Genomic DNA, 21,193 nt, shown 5'->3' on the forward strand with positions numbered 1-21,193 from the left:
AATTTAATTAATTAGCGAGTTCTTAGGTTTTCGCGATTGTTACACATAGGAAATGAAACTACTTTTCCGGATTTAAATCGCGTACATTTGTTTTTTCAAACAAACCAACGTTTCGGGCCCTTTACAGGTCCCATGGTCACGTTAATTAGCTTATTCGAAGTCAAAGTTCTGTTTTTTAATCGCAACCGCCACTAACAGATATTAATTCCGTTCCTTATACGCTAAGCCTATGTAGAGATCTGACATGTTATGAATTTCCCCCTTATATTAATTCAATTCTCCTAAGTCAAAGAAGAACATAACTGAACGTAAAATGCAACTGTGAATCCATACTTAACTGGAATATACAAATAACACAAGGACATCTTAATATTTAATTATTAATTTGAATTGAAAATTGACGCTTAAAGGCGTCATTGGCGTGTCAGCCAAGTGGATGTGAGGCGCTTTGAAGCGTCCACGGCTTTCAAAGAGTTAGGGCGATGCCATACGATGTTTTGCGACGCCTAAGCGATGACGCTGCGTTGGACAAGGGACCAGGAGACGACGCGACGTGACATCGCTCTTAGGATTGACGATGTAGATGATTTTCATTAATCACTTATTTTCTTGACAGATCGCTCCTTCCACCGCCGTTAGGTTGGCGACCTGATCTTCGGCCGGGCTGCCGGCTACCGCCTAACTCCGTCTCGCTTTCACTGCAACAGCTGTGAAACCCGGTGAGCTAGCAAACAAATTAAGTTGCAAAATAACATAAGGTCTGCTAAGCGCTTGTAATGCTTCGTGATTTGACGATTTATTACAACCGGACACTCGTCTTTTTTCTTTTCCACGCTGCCTGTGTTTAGTAGGCGGTGATTCGATCATGTTTTTATTACATCGTTTAAGGCTGAAGACATTATACAGGCGGAAAAAATGGCTGAATTTTCGTGCGCAATGGTACTTCATTAATTAGCGCTATTAATGGATTTGTATTTTGCGAATTCAGTCTCGTTTTTTCTACTAAATATGTCCCTAGCATAAAGATTGGATTGTTTGTAAGACAAAATCTCTTTTATAAAACCCAAAGGAGATCGTACAAGTTATGAATAGAATGAGGGTGTATTCCACAACTATAGTGCACGTGAAGTTGGTAATACCAAAAACAAAAGTTGTTGACGTTAGTATGTGAGTTATTTAAGATAATTTGTTTTATAAGTCGACATTTTATAGTCTTTAAGACGACGACGTCTAACGAATGTTATAATTTGCCCGTTGGGAACGCTTTTCACATGGCACGTGATTAATAGTAAGTTCACATGACAACTACACGAATTTTATATTTAGTGCGTGCAACGCACGTCTGCATATGAATACCAATACCGCTTCTTACATTTAAAATTCGTATAGTTGTAAACGTGCGTCGAACGCTTGTCATGTGGACCGGCTCTAAGTCACTTACTTTTTTTCTATTCTTTCCTCATTTAGTATTAACGGTAATGTAATCAAAATAACATATAACGAGTGTTACCTGTTTCTAGTTACTCGGGAACTAAGAAGACGGCAATTATTGTCACATGTCACATATTCACCTAATCTTCAAGTATTATGCATAGAGTGTATAATATACCTGTATTTGAAAACCCGGAATGATTAAAATAAATAAAAGCTAAAAAATCGAAACTAATTAATTATATTTTTACTCACATTACAATACTTTTCTTCTACCTATACAATAAATTGCAATAAAATAATTCGGTTATTTCAGAGGGAGGTATCGTCCGCTCTGTGTGTAACTTCCTTTATAATACAAACGTTTATAAATGAACATGTAGTTATGTATAACTATGAACAAGTTTCTTTACAAATTGTGTATTCAAGAGTAGGTTGAAGATATTTTGCAACATCTTTGCAGAATACCATTTGACATTCAGCCATTTGAATAACGTTCCAACGGCATTATTACACAGGATCCTCATTTTCACAAATTGCACATTGTCTTCATATCACACCGTTCACAAAAACTTTTCTAAATTCTTTCTCTTTTGTACCATAACTTAGCCCTAAAGTACAATAACAAATTTTGCATATTATTCAACGGTAGTTTTTTATCTCATTTTTTTACAATGTAAGTCGACGATAATAAGTTTTATTTGATACAGAAGGTAAACAAAATAATTAATTTGTTCTTAAATCGGGGTATTCGACCTGGTGTCTTTTTTTTCACGTGAATAGCGCGGTGTAATCTTTTAAGCTCGTCACAGATTGTATAGCATTACAGTTCGCTGTATAAACATGTCAAAATTCTTTATTGAAAACCAAACCTTGCGGCATTTTTTACAGCATTCAATATCTGAACGTAACAGATTAACACACCGCTGTAGTAATTCGTACGCATGTTTTTGTTATCGGTACAGATTACAATCTATATTTCTGACATTATTATAATTGTAATAAAGGCAATATAGAAATTCTTACGCTTTATCTTCAACTTTTATGGGCTGAACATAAGGCCCATAATGAAGTGATGGCAAGCAATACTTTGGTATACTAAAAGTCTTCTGTATCGGGCCTTACCCTACCTCCGCGATAGTAAAAGTATCATTTTAAATCCTTTGAGTGGCTATTAACTACATTGCATTATAACAGACACGGTTGGAAGTAATTGTCGTTGTTATCTTATTCCGCAACAATACACAAAAGATTTTCAATTATAGGTCATATTTTCAACAAAGAATTTTGATATTAGAATGATAAGTATATTATAAAAGGCAAAAAGCAATAAGTAATCATAAAATAGCCATTTAAGTATTACAATACGTGTATAATTTAAAATATCCTTCATAACAATTTAACTTTGTATGCTCAAGAAATTATACGGCAGTAATGCAGGGATTTTTTTAGTTTTGTTGTTGTTTTCGCATTAAAAGAAACAAGCACTACGTAGATATTAAAAAGGAACATAATTGTAGCCACCTTACATTTTTATTTTTAAAGGCCTAGAATACAAAAATATGAAGTCTATAGAATATCACGATATTTTACTAACAAGATATTAAATTATTTTTTTGTGAAATTTCTCCACTAGTTTGTTATAATTATTAATACAAGATAAGAATTCATTCGATCCAGCTTGACGAGAAACCTGCGCCTTCAACTGACGCTATTCTAACTGAGCTACGGAACGAACCAGCCCTTACAATTTTTTTATGTGTTTGTTGCAGATCTTTGTTTTTTGTTTTTATCAACTTTTTGTCGTAACGCCATCTATGAGCAATTTATGTAAGCCACGTTATGGTGAAGGGTTGTGTTTAGTATTCGATCTTTGTATTAATATTTATATAAGAGTATTGTTAAGTCTTCCCAGGTTTTACATATTCAAATTTTCAACAAGGATACACAGAAACGACGTTTAGTAAAGTATACCAAGTTTTCCAATGGCGTTGATAGTTTTTGGTTATATCGAGTTCTTAGGTTTTCGCGATTGTTACACATAGGAAATGAAACTATTTTTCCGGATTTAAATCGCGTATATTTGTTTTTTCAAACAAACCGACGTTTCGAGCCCTTTACAGGTCCCATGTCAACCGTCAACCGTGACCATGGGACCTGTAAAGGGCCCGAAACGTCGGTTTGTTTGAAAAAACAAATTTACGCGATTTATATCCGGAAAAATAGTTTCAGTTTTTGGTTAATCAAACAATTTTTTAAGGGCGTATTTAATACTGAAAATGCAAGGTGGTTCGAATGTCTACGGTTTCAATTTGACTAGTTACTGTTGCACCCTGAAATAGTAAAGAAACAACACACACACACAAAAATATTGAAAAAAAAAAATCAAAAAAATGTCGAGTTCTTATGAGTTCTTATTGTTACACATAGGAAATGAAACTATTTTTCCGTATTTAAATCGCGTATATTTGTTTTTTCAAACAAACCAACGTTTCGAGTCCTTTACAGGTCATTATTATTTATTGTTTATTATTATTATCAAAAAAATGTAAATGACGATGGTTGAAATGTAACTCGTCAGACGTTTGCCTATTGACAACCTAGCTAATTTCACCAGCGTTTTCTACGCCTTTCAATATCTGACTACATTTCCATTAAGTTTATCGATACACACACATACACATACATATATATGATCGAAATTGCACTGGTGAATTTCAGTTGACGAGGTAGGGTCAAATACATTTCAAAGTTTCCACCGCAAGCTAATTTGAGGCTATGAGCGCAACAGTGGTGAAACCCACATATTGTTTTAAATAATACTAAAGTACATAAGTAATTAAGTTTATATCTGGATACTATTTTCATGTAGAAAAAATAATAATATTAATTTCAAAATATGAAAACGTCCTTTAGTATCATTTAAAGTATTTATTATTGTAGGAAAGAAATTGTGACGATGCGACCTCCTTCCATCGTGATTCCACCTTTTCTCTGATTCCTGGCCGGTTTCAAATTTGGAATCGTTCTTTAATTCCGTTGCCTCGTCATTCTCATTTTGTTTCGTTCCGTCGTCACTCTCTGCTTAATCGCTGAAGCGAGCAGTGCTGCTCGTCCAATTTTGACCCGTTTACCGTTACCGAAAATCTCTTGTGCGATAGACGTTTAAAGGATCAGAAAAAACTTTAAAAATATTTTTTATAAAACCAAATTTATTTCCACTATTACTTTTTACTTATAAATTTTGAACTTTAAACTCGCTAAGCAAGATGTGTGGACGCTGCGAAGGCTGTAACAAGAAATGTGTATAAAAAACAGGTACAGCGCTACAAAACACTTCCTACGTGTAAGTTAAGTACTACTACTAAAAACTTGAGAGAAACTTACCCCGAAAGGGCCGTGTTATACAATATTACTAGGTTAGATTGGTATTAAATTTGGCACTTAGGTTAGGAACTGGTAAAAGGATCAAATTAGACGACCAGCACTGCTTGCTTCAGCGATTAAACAGATAGTGAGAACGAAACAAAATGAGAACGACGAGACAAAGGACTCAAAGAATGATTCTAAATTTGAAATCAAATGTCCAGGAACCAGAGAAAAGGTGATAAAAAGATGGGATGACGATGGAAGGAGGTCGCATCGTCATAAAATAAATGTGGGTTACACCACTTTTGCGTTGGTAGCCTCATTTGATATTTTCATTATTCGCAAATAACCACAATAAAATAAAAATTTTAACGGCATATTCTCATGTACCGACAAGTGTTCATAATACAAAGTGATAGCTCGACGTAAATACATATTGTATAATGTAACTTAATTATATGGTAGATTATTTCATTATATAGCATACATAATCGCAAGTAGCATAGCTTTATTGTTTGTATTTGCTATGTATTGTGTTGTATGTATATGTTAAATAATACATAATAAATCGAATTGTTGCAATCAAAAACCTAGACGTTATGAAGTTTATCTAATTTATTTACTTGTCTCATAGAAATTTGTTTGGTGTATTTTTATTATTACATATTTTATTGTATATCTCCGTATTTTTGTTACAGCTTTATGCATTACGCATTTTATTGATTACCTTAACTCATGTTGGTCAGTATCAAATAGACTAATTATGAGTATATAGTGCTAGTTTTAAAATTTTATGCTAACTTTAGTCTAAGCTTTGTTCCTCCGTAATAGTGTGCATTTTTAGAAACAGTTGACGACTTGTTTTTGTATTTATTATTAATTTTCACAATTTGTAAACTTACCGTGATTTTAGAATAAATTTCTTATACTTAAAAATTGTGATCACATTGCGCTAGTGTTAAGTAGAGGTCGCTGAGGGTTCGCATTTTATATAATACGATTTCTAGATGAATTTTGCGGGTAACACGTTGCAATAATGGCTTAGATAGATAGACAATTACACTATAGTGTTTATTAGTTATTGCACTTTTCACTGTGAAAAGTTTTAAAGCACGCCGTTAATACGCTTTGCTGGATTTATGGGTCGACTTTAGCCTAACTATGACGACTCAAAGTTCTAAACCTAGAACGAAAGTTGGTTTTATTGTCCCTCTGCACACTAAGGCTGAGATTTTTAAAACGAACTTGATTTAGACTGAGCACAGATTTCGAGCTAAGCAAGTTTGTTTTGTTTTTATAAAACGAACTTGCTTAGCTTTAAAGTTTGTTTTGTATTTACAAAACGAACTATGCCTAAGTTTAAGCAAGAAATTAAATTAAACATTGAGTTCACTTTCAAAGTTCGTTTTGTAAATACGAAAAACTTGCTTATCTCGCTAATTTCCCCAATTTCCTTAGTTGAAGTGAATGTCCGTTATATATAAACCTTAACGTAGCTGCTGTATCCGTATTTTTATTGTAAATGAAAATGACGTAACGAACACTCCACTATACATTGTATGTTTACCTTTTTGATTTATAAATATAACTCGTCAAACCAGATCGAGCTTTGCAACTCAACCGAGCTAAACCGAAATTACAAATCCCTGAAAAATTTGTCTGACGTTATTTAACATCAGAGGAGAGACACAACAATATTGACGTGGAATCGCATTAGACTCGAGACTTCCAACTGGATAGGAAATTCGATCATCGGGCACCAAGAAATTAAATCAAAGCGAATTCGTAAATAAGTACAATCACTACGAGGATACACGTCCGTACCGATCAGGAATATCGACGCACCTGTCAATCACAAGGGAACGAGCGATTCAGCCACCTTTTATACCCCCGCCGACCAGTGGTATCAATGGCCGGTCGGCAGTATCGATGACTGCCAATCAACGCTGTTGACGACCGATCGGCAGTATCGACGACGGCCGATCAACGTAATGCAACAAGTATGGTAAAACTCGCCTCTAACCGATTCCTCGTCGATAAATGTGGTGACTATTAAAAAAAATTGTTGAAATTTAAAAAAGTTTTTCTGTATTACCAATCAACTTTTACTATAGGGAAAACAATTGGCTGTTCCGTTATAAATATAATACTTAATCGACCAAAATGAATGGAACTACTGTTTTTTTATTTTTGTTGGTTTTCATGTGTCTTAAAGTGGTAACAGCTTATAGGTGTTATGGACTAGCTGGACTAATAAATATAAGTATTTGCAAATACAATGAAGCTCGTTTAGGTTCCCCTGTATTGTGCCAAAAATCTTTTCAAATTAATGTACTAAATTCGACCAATAAATCGAAGCATCATCAGTTTTTATTAATGTTAAAGTTAAATTAACAGAGCTTTAGATCAGTGGCTTATAAGCAAAGAAGATTAAAAAATAATTCCCACTGTTTAGATACGTTTAAAAGTACTAATAAATATCCTATTGTAGATTTAATAATTAAATTTTGAGGCAAATACTGTGATTATCATTATTAAATAAAAAATATATCGCAAAAGATTTTTTATTATAGTAACTCGGGATTTGTTGTATTAAGTTGTGGTGATTGAGATAGCAGAGACTGTTTTGAATGTTGTACTGTAATAGAAAAAGGCTATATTTTTCAATGATATGGACCATTAAAAAATCACATTTCATTTCCATTCTTAATTATGAGCGTCTGTCTTCCTCGCAGGTATTACGTGTATATTGGACTACAGTATACATACTGAAGTCCAAATATACATACTGAAGCTTTTTTCTTTATAATTATACTTACCAGTCTTACCACCAAAGCATCGAAATACGCCAAATCATCACTTCACAATTCTTGCCACAACGGGCTTCAATGTTCATAAAAAGTTATAAATTCGACTATTTATTTCATTAAGTTTATAGATAATGTTATTTATAAAAAAGAGTTTATAAATATAAAATATTTATGTAATTTTTTTATGAACGTTCTGTTAAGATTTATGCAATTTACTGCGGGCATGACAAGGCAGCAACAACCCATATTTTTTTTTATTTAAATGCAGTTATAAATCAATATCTATTCTATTAGAACTCATCGGCACATTTGACGGTACAAAAACAAAATAAGATAATAGTAAATAGTGACATTTATATTTAAATAAATAAGAATTAGTACAGCCTTACTCCATGTTTATTGAAAAAAAAAACAAAATTAAGGAAAATATTTTTTTTAAAAACAATTGTTATTTTTTCTTCATATTTTGTGACAAAGTCAGTTTAACATTGATTAAATCAAATACTAATAAATTTAAATACTTCAACTAATGTTTACGAAATTTGCGAGAACGCAAAATCAACCTCGAACCACGCGATAACTCTGTAATAGTAGAGAATTTAAAACAAAATAATGCAGCGTTTTTTCAAAAGTGTGGTCTGTTATCTTACTTTTTAAATTTTAGGACTAATTTGAAAATAAAAAATTGTCGACTCATTTTTTCCATGAATGAACTAATTTTTAATTTTTTCATGAATGCAATAAATTACAGTCTGCTAATTTTTAACTTTCAAATTAGAGATAAAAATAAAAAGTATGAAAAAACTAAAAATATAGATAACCGACCACACTTGGAAAAAAACACTGCATTATTTTGAGGATATAAAACAAGCGTTGTTGTATTGTTGTCGTATTCCGCTAAATGTACTAGTGTATGTACAAATAAAGATTATTTTAGATTTCGCCGCACTTTTTTTGCATGCCCGTTGTAGCTTGTATCGACCTTTAATGTATGACTGATTTTTGAAGTGATGCCGTCACTGCTCAATGTACAGTTTGCATCTAAAATTACACCTCACGTAACACCATTCGTTCGTCAATATTAGGTAGGAATATCTCTGCGAGGTGTAACTTTGTTGCCTTGTGTACCTATAGTGTATTTATGTACAAATGTAGAATATTTTACATTAAGTAGGCACAGCCTTGTTAAGTAATTATTGGGCCTGTTTCACTCGCTTTTGTGTTTTTTAAAGGCAATAAGATATTCAAATTAAAAAACAGTACGCCGACCTCGTGGAAATTGGCAACCTCTGCCTATAGCCGATTCCGACGAGTGTTATCCAATAACGATCCAAAGTTGCTGGTGCAAAAGTCATTGATCAGGCCCTAGTATTTTTTTTATTTATAATTCATAAATAAATATTAAATAAATTTCTTTTTATGTAAAATCGAAAAGCCGTTTTTGATCATGGATTCAAATGTTAGAGAAATTGTGAAAATGTATTTTCACAGTTACTTAATAAAAATATGTATTTGAACCAAATGTTTTATTTCTAATATCATCAAAATAGTTCTGCTCTTTGCAAATAGTGCTTGGTGCTTCACTTTTAACCTATCAAAACGAACTCTTCTAATATAATTATAATTTCTAACTCGTACTACCTCCAACCTTACCTATTCTAAAACAAGACAAAAACTCTGTAAATCTACTAGGTTACTGATTTGGATATTTTTTATATTGCCCTAATAAAAACGACACTTATTTAATAATGCAGAGTGGTATTTCTCATTATATTAAGAACTCAATTTCAATGTTGCCGCTTTATTGCGTCGCCGTCCGAAGAGGCAACCCAGTGTTCTTTTTTTAAAAACAAATATGGCGCAACAGTGCTAAATGGACCACACAATTATTATTGGTAAAGAAAAGCAGAAGGTGCCCTAACAGGTACAAATCTCTTATCACCATGAGGCGTAACGACTTCATAATACTCTCTGCCGTTTATAATTTTCTTATTAGGAGTATCAGAAGTTTTGTATCTAGAATTCAAGCCAAACAGTGAGTCATAAGGTGGCGGCCGACTTTCGTCGTAATTTTTGAAGCGGATTTTCTTGTTCTTTCTTCGTTTGTTGCTTCGAACGTCTTTGGTCGTTTGCTGTACGCGGGTGCAGCGGCGAAGTGATAACTGAAATATTGAAAGCCGGATTTAGGTTTGTCTGATGCGTCGTGTCGTCACGTGTCAGAACGGCATCGGTGTCATACACACGACACAACCCATCACGTCACGTGCGACACACTAATATAAATCTAACCATATTAAATGTATTGAAACAGATACCGTCGTCACGACACTACACGTCAGACAAATTTAAATCCAACTTAAGGACTGTAATTATCAAGGTTATAACACTTATATTGGGAAATGCAAGAATCAGATTAATTTAAAAACTTTGAACTGATTGCATGAGTCTGTTCTTGTAATGAAAAAGATCTTCAGCTTTGCGTACTTTGCGAATATCAACGTAATTTAATATTTTTTATAACCTATATTTTATTATTTTCTTTATTAAGACAAAAGGTACATTAGATACAGAATCCTCTCCAATTCTTGTAACTCTATCTACAATATTGTCGACAGAGTTACAAGAATTGGAGAGGATGTGGGTTATATTTTTCTGTGTCTAATGGAGCAATAAACGTTTTTGACGTAACTCCACTTATGCCATTCTTCCATGAGGGGTGCGATATTATTATATTAGGTCCTCTTTCCAACAAAAAAAGAATCATCAAAATCAGTTCACAAATGAGTTATCGCGTAACATACAAAAAAACATGCAGACGAATTGACTCTCCTCCTTTTTTTGAAGTCGGTTAACAGCTACGGGCTCTACAGTGCGATTACAAACTGCTTTCTTACACAGAACAGTTGCCGCCTACTGCTTCTCCATAAACAAGTATCAACGACTTACTGACAAAAATCAATGATTTACATTGAACATTTTATAAGTAGTAGTATTGATTCAACATAAAATGTGCTGTAGTCTACGGCAATTAGGAAAGTATTGTGTGAGGTATTATTTGACTACTGTCCAACAACGGGTTAATTACAGTTTTCTTGCCACAGTGTGATATTATTTTATTCTTCCTATATTTCGAAACGATTACACCATGTTACGCGCTCCGTGATTACACCACGGTCCAAATATTGGAAATAAAAAGGAAATCTTTACGTGATAGGAAAACTGTAATTTGTGATATTCCCCGTAGTCCACTATCGTGATATAAAGGGCTTATGGAACAAACCTCTACTATGAAAACAATAGCTGCAACCGCCAACCCTCCGACCATGATCATATAGGTCATCAGCAGATCAGTGTTCCGCAGCTTACGATCCTTCGACTGCAGATCCAGAGGACACATCTTGGTGCCTGGCAGGTCTTTCGTCTGCAGATAGTCTATTATCCCCGCTTGAAGAAGGTACGTGAATCTGTACAGTGTAATCGGTTTAATATATATATTTAATAGGCATATAAATATAGATATTGTAAGAACATTAAAATGGTCTATGTTAATATATTACGAGTAGTACTAGGACAGCGAGTTTTCACCTAGTTTCTCGCCCGTAAGCACCCGACGTCGCGCAGGATTAGTGATGCAACGGAAATGTAACGGAAACAGATGGTAAAAGTAAATCTTAGCGGAGGCGGAAGCGTAAACACCATAAAATCCCAACGAAATTGTTCCAAACAGGGTTTGTTTTTGGTTTCATAAATACACTTAACACAACATAAAACTTAAAAAACGCGCGCGGCGGCGGTGCGAAGCAAATCATGCTAACGAGCGCGTGAGCGTCAACGTTGTAAACTTCCGATTAAAGTGCCGTTATAAACATTGCGGAAGCAGAAACGGAAACAAATGTGAAAAAACGTGTGGAACTTATATATATATAAATTATAGAATTGAAGCGTCTCCTCGAAGTTTAAAAAATGACGTCAAATACATTAGACGTTTTTATTGTTGTGTTTGTGGTTGACTATTTCATAATCGTATTCCCATAATGGAGATACCAATCCGCGACTGGTATAAAAATATCAATGTAAGTACTGCATTTGACAAAGGTTTTTTTTATGATGCTAAGTGATGGGACGAACAAGTCGTGCGCCTGATGGTAAACGACACGCCTGTCCATAACAGTTGCAGTGCCACTCAGAGCTTTAAATCGCAAAGATCTGAAGTGTACTGCCTCTGCGCCCATCACCCTGAGACATAAGTTGAAAAGTCCCATGTGCCTGTAATTTCATCAGTACCCTTACCCTTCAAAACCGGAACGCAGTGAAGCTCAAATTACTACTTGGCGGTAGAAATAGGTAAGACGGCAGTACTTCCCTGGATGAACTCTTTCACAAGGAGCTCTGCTGCTAGTGCACCTTTTTTAACGATGAATACCTTATTTTCAGCGATCGGAATAGGTAACGTTTTTTACCTAAACTTGGAGGAACTTGACAGAAAAGCGGACTAGACTGCCTTACAACAATATTTTTAGGTCCTGGATCTTTTCGGGATTAGGGAAATCACTTACGTACATTAAATTTATTATCTATTATTATTTATTTTTATGGACATCTCACACTTGACCAAAAAATTGACTATTCCAAAATTGTTTTCTTGTCGTTAGACAGTCTCAACTTTCTGTCTCTGTTCGTCAAAAAAACTCTACCTATTCCGAACACTGCTTATTTTTTAACCGACTTCAAAAAGAGGAGGAGGATCTCAATTCGTCTGTATGGTTATTTTTTGTATTTGTATGTATGTATGAGGATGATTATTTTTGGTTCAAAAGAGGGTACCTCAGAAGTGGTGCCATTTAAATTTGAAGAATATATTCCACCTCTAAGGGTGGTAAACTAGGGGATGAATGACTTTTGAGGTCGGTTTTTTATATGTTTGCAAGTTCATGCAGAACTAAAATTAATGTGACAACCATACATTTGAAACGAAAGGCAAATATACGTACATACATGCATTGACGCGCTGAACAGGCGGGATAAACTCTGTTAGTCTTATTATGCTAGGCCTTAACTGTTCATTTGAAATCAATAGACGTTTGTGATAAAAATACTAGAAACTTGCATAAGTGAAGAAGGTTCTAAAATCTCTCACTAGATGTCACTAGCGGCGCAGAATGCTGAAAAATCCAGTACAAAGACCGTTAACGAAAACACATGGAGAATTTCGACGAAACGATAACTTGACCTGTAGCTCAGTTTGGTTAGAGCAGCGCTACGGTACAGCGTGGTCGTGGGTTCAAGTCCCATTGGGTCGAAGAAATTTTCCTGTGTGTTCTTTGATCTTTGTTTAAAACTAGTGGAGATTTTTCCCAAAAAATCGCAAAAATAAACTTACATAGGATTGAATAACTCGTGCAAACGGCTGGTTTTCGGAAACGCAAACGCTCTGGGCAATTTTATAAAAACCTCTGGAGCGACGACGTATGTACATCTGTTAGACTCGTCGATTCCTTGCTTTGTTTTCTGTAGGTAATCACCGTACATGATGTGATCTATTGCTGTCTGTTCTTTGATCAATACTGCCCCTTTTAATACGAGAGGCAAAAACTCGTAATGAGCGTAGACGGGTTTGAATTCTCCTCGGCCATTTGCTACCATCTTGCTTAAGTAATATTGATTTTCCTCTGGCTGAAAAATTAACAGATTTTTTTATGAAATCTTAATTGATGTTCCATCGTCATCATCGTCCACCAGCAGCTTGATTTTGATTGCCTCTCCCAATCGGAAACTGCGTCTTTTCCGAGTCGAGGCGCATAATTCCGATTCACAGCTGGCCGATCGGAAACTTTTGACATTTCTAATCGGAACAATAGTTGATTTAACTTACAAATTTGAAAGATATAGTAGGAATCAGGTTCATCTTCTCGTTCAGAAACCTATCTGATTTCGAGACTACCCGATCGAATCGATTCCACATTTGAATCAAAATCAGGACGCCGGACAATATAATCCCTGTGGTCACGTAAACGCCCAGTGTAGATTACAATGAAAATATCACATTCAAATTATATACCCGCGCTATAGTGTGAGACTGAAAAGGAGAAACTTTAAAATTCCCTGGGATTTGACCTGTAATACAGAACCTTTTCCCCAAAGAAACCATAACGTGATTTTTTCCTAATTCCCGTACAAAATGCTATACTCACATCACACGTGAACCCAAATACTGTCCTAACACAAAACTGGAGTTGACAAAACACGATTTTCACAAACGACACGAACTTCAAAAAATTACTGAACGTAAGTAATAAATACATATTCTCATTTATAAATGGAAAGCTAAATATTATGTGTAAATAAAAATAACCAATCACATTATTCGCAATAAGATCTATTCAGTACCTATTCGTGTTGTCTCAATTCCACAATTTTGAGTTAGGACAGTATTTGGTTACATGTCCGCAGATAGATTGTATGGCATTGGGGCATTAGCAACGTATGAAAAAAATTTCGAAATTTGAACTTAATTACCCCGGGTCTCGAAATTTCCTCTGTGCTTTTATTAACAGACGATACTTAAATTTCAATTAAGACATGTAATTCCGCTGCTAGCTGACAATGTGCTAATAACAAAAAAAATACAGGTATCTAGATTAGTACCGGTATCATGAGTTAACAGACGAGAAAACTGCGTCAGTTTGAACATTAAACATTTGAAGTAGAGCCTTCTACGGGTTAAGAACCTTCAGCAGCAGATTAGGGAGACATCAGCTTGCCAGCAGAGTCTATTGTACAGCGACTTGAGCAATCACAAAACAAACTAGAAATTTCTGAGTAGGTAGATATATATCACGAGCAGTTCCATACCTCTAAGACGGTTGTCCAAAATTAATTATTATTTATTTTATTGAGTATTTCATACTTACGTCATTAATTATAAATTGCACAGAGCCTCCTTCTTTAGCGATCCAACGATAGTTTTTCTTATACAGGTCATCTGCGTTTCTTATTTCCAAAGTAAATTTGGAGAGAGTTAGGAAAGCCGTCAAATTCGCCGTGTAAAAAGAAGACAGCAGGATTATGAATAGCCACCACGTTGCGAAGAGGATCCGCGTTGTATCTACGTATCATAATTTATTTTTAAAGTGTTTAATTGCCGCAGGAAATACACTTAAGGTATTCTATCCCCCTTATTATAACTAACATAATCGACGTTTTTAGTGAAATTGAGTTATTAACCTAACTGGAATAAGCGAAAAAAGACATGCAACCCCTTCTCCACCAACACCATATCAGCCGGAAGACGTCCACTGCTAAACATAAGCCTCCCCCAAAGATTTCCGGACGCGACGTGCATCCATCGGTTACCTGCCGCCCTTACCAGGTCATCCGTCCATCTAGTAGGGGGCGGTCTCACTGAACGCTCTCTCCATTCGAGAACATTTCTGCCCCACCGGCCGTCAGGTCTACGAGCTATGTGTCCTGCCCACTGCCACTTCAACTTGTTAATCCTTCGAGCTATGTCGGTGACTTTCGTTCTTCTACGGATCTCCTCATTTCTGATTCGGTCACTTAGAGAAATGTCGAGCATTACTCGCTCCATAGCTCGTTGAATGACTGAGCTTTTTTATGAGGCTACATAAGTGACCACGTCTCAGAGCCGTAGGTCATCTCTGGCAACACGCACAGCTCGAAGACAGTGTGACCCTCTCTAATCAGTTTATTTATTTATTCGTTTATTTATTCAGTTTCAGTTTTATTGTTTTATTTATGCACAGTGTTAGGTGCCAGTATTTGGAAACTTACCAAATTGCAACTGCGTTAGTTATAGTAAGGAAGGAGTATTGGTTAGTGAGAGAGTTTTACAAACGTAAATAAAGAATAATTATACAATTTTACGCTACAGCAAGGGGTGCGTACAGGTCTGGGGAATGCGCCAGTTTGCGAAGGGCTCGCGAGCTGCACACGTACCCACATTACGATATGCGAACTGTTCGCATGCCGTGGGCGCGCCGCTCGCGTGCTACATATATTAAAACCGGGGACTCGCTAGCGAGCTGTAACCGTTGCATGTTATGTTACCAAAAATCATAGTGTGTACGTAGTTCGCGAGCTTGCCGCGAGCGGAACGCGTGCGGTTTGCAGTGAGCCTTCTGATTCAAGACTGTTTCAAGCGTAAACACTAGAACCTCGTTTCTGTATCTGTCATGTAATCACGTTACAATTACAGATAATGAGCTAATGAGTACCCGGCTTAACATGTATTTAATTGCACGTATGCAGCATTCGTGCAGCGCGCGTACTGTATGCGAGCAGCACGCGCTCTGCGCATTCGCCAGATCTGTACGCACCCTAGAGATTAGAAACAATATATATATTTTAGGAAACTTCTGAAAGGAATCGACTAGTCGAATAAAAGAAGAAACTGGGATGAGTGGAACCACGGAACAAAAGAACCGTAGATATCCGTAGGTAATTTTCAGATTACTTTACCTAATTTCGGTGGCATTTCTATTATTTAAGTAGTGTGGAATATAATCATGAAGTATTATTGATATTCGAGTGTAGTAACCTCAAATATTATTTAATTTTTCACGATACTCGAAGGTAACGTAGGTAAATAATAAAAATTGCCACCGAAATTAGGTAGAGAAACCTGAAAATTACCCACGGATAGGTATCTACGGTTCTTTTGTTTTATATTTTTTTATATAAGTTATTTAGGCCATGGGCAAGCGGATTGAGGACGTGTAGCTCTCATTTCTCAAACATTGAATGCGATTATATTTTTTATTATTGACGTTCAGGGTAGGTCATTTGTTTTATAATCATAGTGATCACGGGCCTCGGACCTCCGTGGTTTAAATTTTGTAGAAATAGAAAGGCACAAGCAGCAAAATCAAAATTCGGAGATTTTTTTCTCTGATAAAAAGAACGGGTTGGTACAAAGATCGAACGCACAGAAAAAAAGTCATCGATATCCACCACAGACCACATAAATACTAGTAAATATCCACGCTGCACCGTAGCATATTCTTTACCAACTGGGCTACGGGTCAAGTTATCAGCCGTGGAAATTCTCCTATGTGTTTTTGTTATAATCGCCGCTAGTGACATCTATTTAGTAAGAGATTTTTAAATAACCATTTCACCGTAGCCGATACCTTTACAGGTATCACAACTGACGCAGACATCGCTTTTCGATCAAATATATTTATTTATTGAGATTTTTTGTAAAATAACTACACTAGGTGTGTTTATGAATACAACGCGGCGACGAATGCCAAAAGTACAAAGATATATAACAAAAACACATAGGAGAATTCGCCGGCTTAGTAACTTGACTCAGTTGGTAAAGAACAATGCTACGGTGTAGCAGGGGCGTGGGTTCAAATCCCACCGGGTCGACGTAAATCTTTCTGTGTATTCGATCTTTGTATAACCCTATGTATGTTGTAGTATGTTATGTTAGTTGCGTTTTTATCGTGCCGAGAGAGGGTAGAATAAGCGTCTCCATAAAACAAACATCCCTGGCAGATACACACGCAACCTTTTTTTATTTACTTATTCTGATAAGTCTCTGTGCATTAGTATAATTAATTGTATGTACCTACAATTGTAATAAACGAGTTCAATTACTTGTGAAAGTGCCATGTGGGTGTAACCAGAAATGATAAATGACGCCAGCCATTAGGAGAGATAGGATCGACCCAATACATGATTGAATATGACGAATGGTGGACGAAAATATGTGTTTATAATACACGGGTATCTGTGTCTGTTGTTTTTAGTCTGTCACAAGTTTATACAATTATAGTTGTATTCAAATATTTTACGATATTTTCGGGACTTGGACCCATCATTAGATACTATCGCGGTGTCGAGAAAGTATTTACGATATAATAATACTACACATTGCACATGACAAATAACATAGAATTATCTCAAAATGGCTTTGATTTATATTAATATTACCTATTATGTTTCAAAGCGACAGTATTGCCCCGTCACTTTGAAACTAAATCGAATTTGAATGACACATCAATATTGCGAAATTTTGGAGATAAATTATGTTAGCTTCGTTGTCCACTGGTGGCGCCACACGGTGGGCTGAAAATCCATAGACTATTCTAATCCATATTATATTGTCATAGACTTACAAATCAATTTTCGAAATCTTGACTTTTAAGGGCGGGAATTGGTTCAGACAACTTAGTTGAATCAATTTAATGTTATTTTGCTGTAACTCGCTGGGTTTTTTTGGAACTTTTTTAACTTGTTTGAATATTTCCAGTCTGGAAATACATCTTTAAAAATGGATATCTCAATTCTCGAAAGATTGCTCCTAATATCCTTCGGCATAATTACTTCATATTTTTCTACAATTTTTGATATACCGCATAGCGGGCGCACCCGCTAGATTTTGGGTAAAAAAAAAAGTATATGTTTTAAATAACAAATTTTTTTTTAGCATGTGAAAATGTTTTAGGTTCCTTCACACAAATGAGTCAAGCTAGATTTTGCCTGTGGCTTCGCCTGCGTGGATTTCGGCTTTCCTATACCACGGGAACTGTGTACTTTTCCGGGATAAAGTAACTTCTTTCACTCTTCGGACATTAAACTACCACTATACAAAGTCGCGCCGATCCATTGCTCCGTTGCTTCGCGAAGAAGTACAAACCAATAAACACACTTTCGCATTTATGAAATTCGTAAGGATTAGCCCTACCACTAATGAAATATGAATGAGAGGTATATTTAGAGGAAGGAGGAAAAAAGTAAATTTATTTTTAAATTAAGGTATGTAATTCTTTAAATATAATTAACATGATCTATTTTAGAAAAAATAAATTGCATAATAATAAATTACTAATTACAAAACACTCATTTATTTTTTCCTGAATTTCATACACAGATTAAATTAATAAAAATATGAGGTTGTATAAACTAGAATAGAAAATGTCACACCTCAAAACCTCAAATTCATGTACTTTTTCCTTTTTTGAGATTTGGTTTTATATTTTCGAGGGGTTTATATTTTCTGTTCTAGTTGTCTAGTCTGAGATGACGATGAAAGACGGCTTATAGAGGTGCCACTGCAGCGCTTTTCTAAGCGTCTAATTACCAGGCGATTTTAGTGTAAGTGTTAAATACAAAATACAACAATGACTGATTATGATGGGAAACGGCGATAGTCCAAATTGTACTGAATATGGGATTGTGGGATTTGTATACCATACAGTGTCAACGGAATGAGGTCCAAAAATATAACCTACAAATAAAAAATAATAAAATTGGTGTTTTTATTGAGATTTTTTATGAAATAACTCCACTAGTTTTACTGGATGTAAGATACAGAAAAAAATTTTTTTTTTTCCGTCAACCCACCGGGATTTGAATCCACGTCCATGCCAAACAAAACTAGTGGAGTTATTTTACAAAAATCTCAATAAATACATTTGATCGAAAAGCGACACCTGCGTCAGTTATGATACCTGTAAAGATATCGGCTGTGGTGAGAAGGCTATTCAAAAATCACTCACTAGATGTCACTAGCTGCTACGAATGCCGAAAGTCAGTACAATGTACCCGTGGCTCAGACGGTTAGAGCAATACTACGGTGCAGCATGGACGTGGTTTCAAGTCCCACCGTGTCGACGAAAAATTTTTTCTGTGTGTTCGATCTTTGTATTCATAATCATAACATTAGTGTTGTTAGCAGTATATCTCCATGTAGTAGAGGTTAAGATACTCTACAAGAAGCGGATTCAGGATTTAAGAATATTAAGAATGTATTTTTATACCGACGAAATTAAAGCCATTTGAAAAATGTATATCGTATTCTATACGTATTCTATTTAGTTCAGTCGATTTAAAAAAAATCATTGGTATATGCAAAGTACATATCGAATACAGCGGTTTTCTTGTAAAATTTCGAGATAAGTTTGTTTTTTTTTTTCTATTATGAATTTTTTTAGGAATCGTGTATTAAACCATACACCGTATAATAAATAATCAGTGTGAATCCTCAATTTTACTACATTTTTTTGACAGTGATTGATTCAACACTTCCACTGTTATGCAGAATCAATCACTTCACTTTTTATTTTTATGGCTCCATCCTTAGAATAATAACGCATAGAAACCTAGCCCGCACACGCTAAGTGAGGCAAGTTAGAGGGTTCCAAACGCGTCCCAGGAGCGCGCGGGCTGTTAGTGCTCAAGGTCATATTGCACCGCGAACAGCTCCAAAATTTTTTGCTAAAAATGACGAAATGTGCGGTAAATGGGTGTAAAAATACAACAGACAAACAAAATAGACACTAACATCGCATTCCACAAGTAAATAATGCGTTTCAACTCATATTTTTATGTAAATATTCACTAAAACAAAAAAATAATTTCGCGGCAACAAGATACGAAAGTGTTGCAAAGTAACGAATTTTTTTTCTCCCCATTTTGCTATTCTGTATCGAAATAATTATATTACGTAAATTTTAGTGGTGCCTGTAATTTCGATTTATTTGCGCATTTTGAACTAATATTTACTCGAATAAACATGAAATGTTTTCGTTAACTCCTGTAAGTGATTGGGACACTTAATTATTTTATAATACTTTTAACGGCTCTGCGTTCATGCTTTATTGAATAATTATTTATATTAATTTTATTTGAATTGGAGCACATATTGCAACAAATTTACAGTATATATTTGTTTCTACTATAGTGTTGGCACCACCAGTACAACTTTGATAGCTTATTATATGTCTTTCTTTTCGTAACTCAAGCGAAATATTTTATATTAAAATATTTTATTTTCTTAAAAGGGGAGCATTCTTAAGCGATTTTTTAATCTATTTTAACAGTTATTTTCTTTAATGTTTGCTTATGGCATTTTCGGTTTTAGGTTTCGAATATGGCACTTATTTCTAAATCCAAGATGCGGGCGCGATTTTTCGAATAATGGCAAGTTGGGTATCGTTTTCGAGATGTTTGGGAATGTTCAATACAAATATGGCACTCATTTCTAAATCCAAGATGGCAAACACGACAGTTCAAACAAAAGCAATATTCGTAATGAGCACCCCCAAATACCTCGAAAACGATACCCAACTTGCCATTATTTGAAAAATCGTGCCCGCCATCTTGGATTTACAAATAGTGCCATATTCACATTGATCATCCCCAAATACCTCGAAAATGATACCCACATAGCATTTTTTTGAAAAAATCGTGTCCGCCATCTTGGATTTAGAAATGAGTGCCATATTCGTCATGAGCACCCCCAAGTACCTCGAAAATGATACCCATATTGCATTTATTTGAAAACTCGTGTCCGCCATCTTGGATTTAGAAATGAGTGCCATATTCGTAATGAGCATCCCCAAATACCTCGAAAATGATACCCATATTGCATTTATTTGAAAACTCGTGTCCGCCATCTTGGATTTAGAAATGAGTGCCATATTAGTCATGAGCACCCCCAAGTACCTCGAAAATGATACCCATATTGCATTTATTTGAAAACTCGTGTCCGCCATCTTGGATTTAGAAATGAGTGCCATATTCGTAATGAGCACCCCCAAATACCTCGAAAA

At 35.2% G+C, this 21,193-nt stretch overlaps 2 protein-coding genes across 4 annotated transcripts in view; one reads left to right on the top strand and one right to left on the bottom strand.

Annotated features, from left to right (window-relative positions):
• The window catches only part of LOC113235040 (zinc transporter 1), a 69,478-nt gene extending 65,974 nt beyond the window's left edge, over positions 1-3,504 (top strand). The window contains exons 10-11 of one of the 3 annotated variants that reach the window (XM_026470571.1): positions 617-719; positions 849-3,504. In XM_026470571.1, the coding sequence (XP_026326356.1) occupies positions 617-713 (97 nt within the window). In that variant the 3' untranslated portion in view covers positions 714-719; positions 849-3,504. Of the gene's footprint in view, positions 1-616 lie in introns of all 3 variants that reach the window. The other 2 variants (XM_026470572.1, XM_026470570.1) reach the window with 2 other exon arrangements.
• Positions 3,505-9,188: 5,684 nt separating this feature from the next.
• LOC113235075 (glutamate receptor ionotropic, delta-2) overlaps positions 9,189-21,193 on the bottom strand; it is a 19,415-nt gene continuing 7,410 nt past the window's right edge. The window contains exons 6-9 of the mRNA XM_026470632.1: positions 14,522-14,715; positions 12,991-13,283; positions 10,891-11,074; positions 9,189-9,772 (exon numbers count right to left, since the gene is read on the bottom strand). Coding sequence (XP_026326417.1) covers positions 9,500-9,772; positions 10,891-11,074; positions 12,991-13,283; positions 14,522-14,715 — 944 coding nt within the window. The 3' untranslated portion in view covers positions 9,189-9,499. The remainder of the gene's footprint in view (positions 9,773-10,890; positions 11,075-12,990; positions 13,284-14,521; positions 14,716-21,193) is intronic.

The sequence above is a fragment of the Hyposmocoma kahamanoa genome, unplaced genomic scaffold (assembly GCF_003589595.1).
Source record: "Hyposmocoma kahamanoa isolate Upper Pololo Valley unplaced genomic scaffold, ASM358959v1 87, whole genome shotgun sequence".
Classification (NCBI taxonomy): Eukaryota; Metazoa; Arthropoda; class Insecta; order Lepidoptera; family Cosmopterigidae; genus Hyposmocoma; species Hyposmocoma kahamanoa.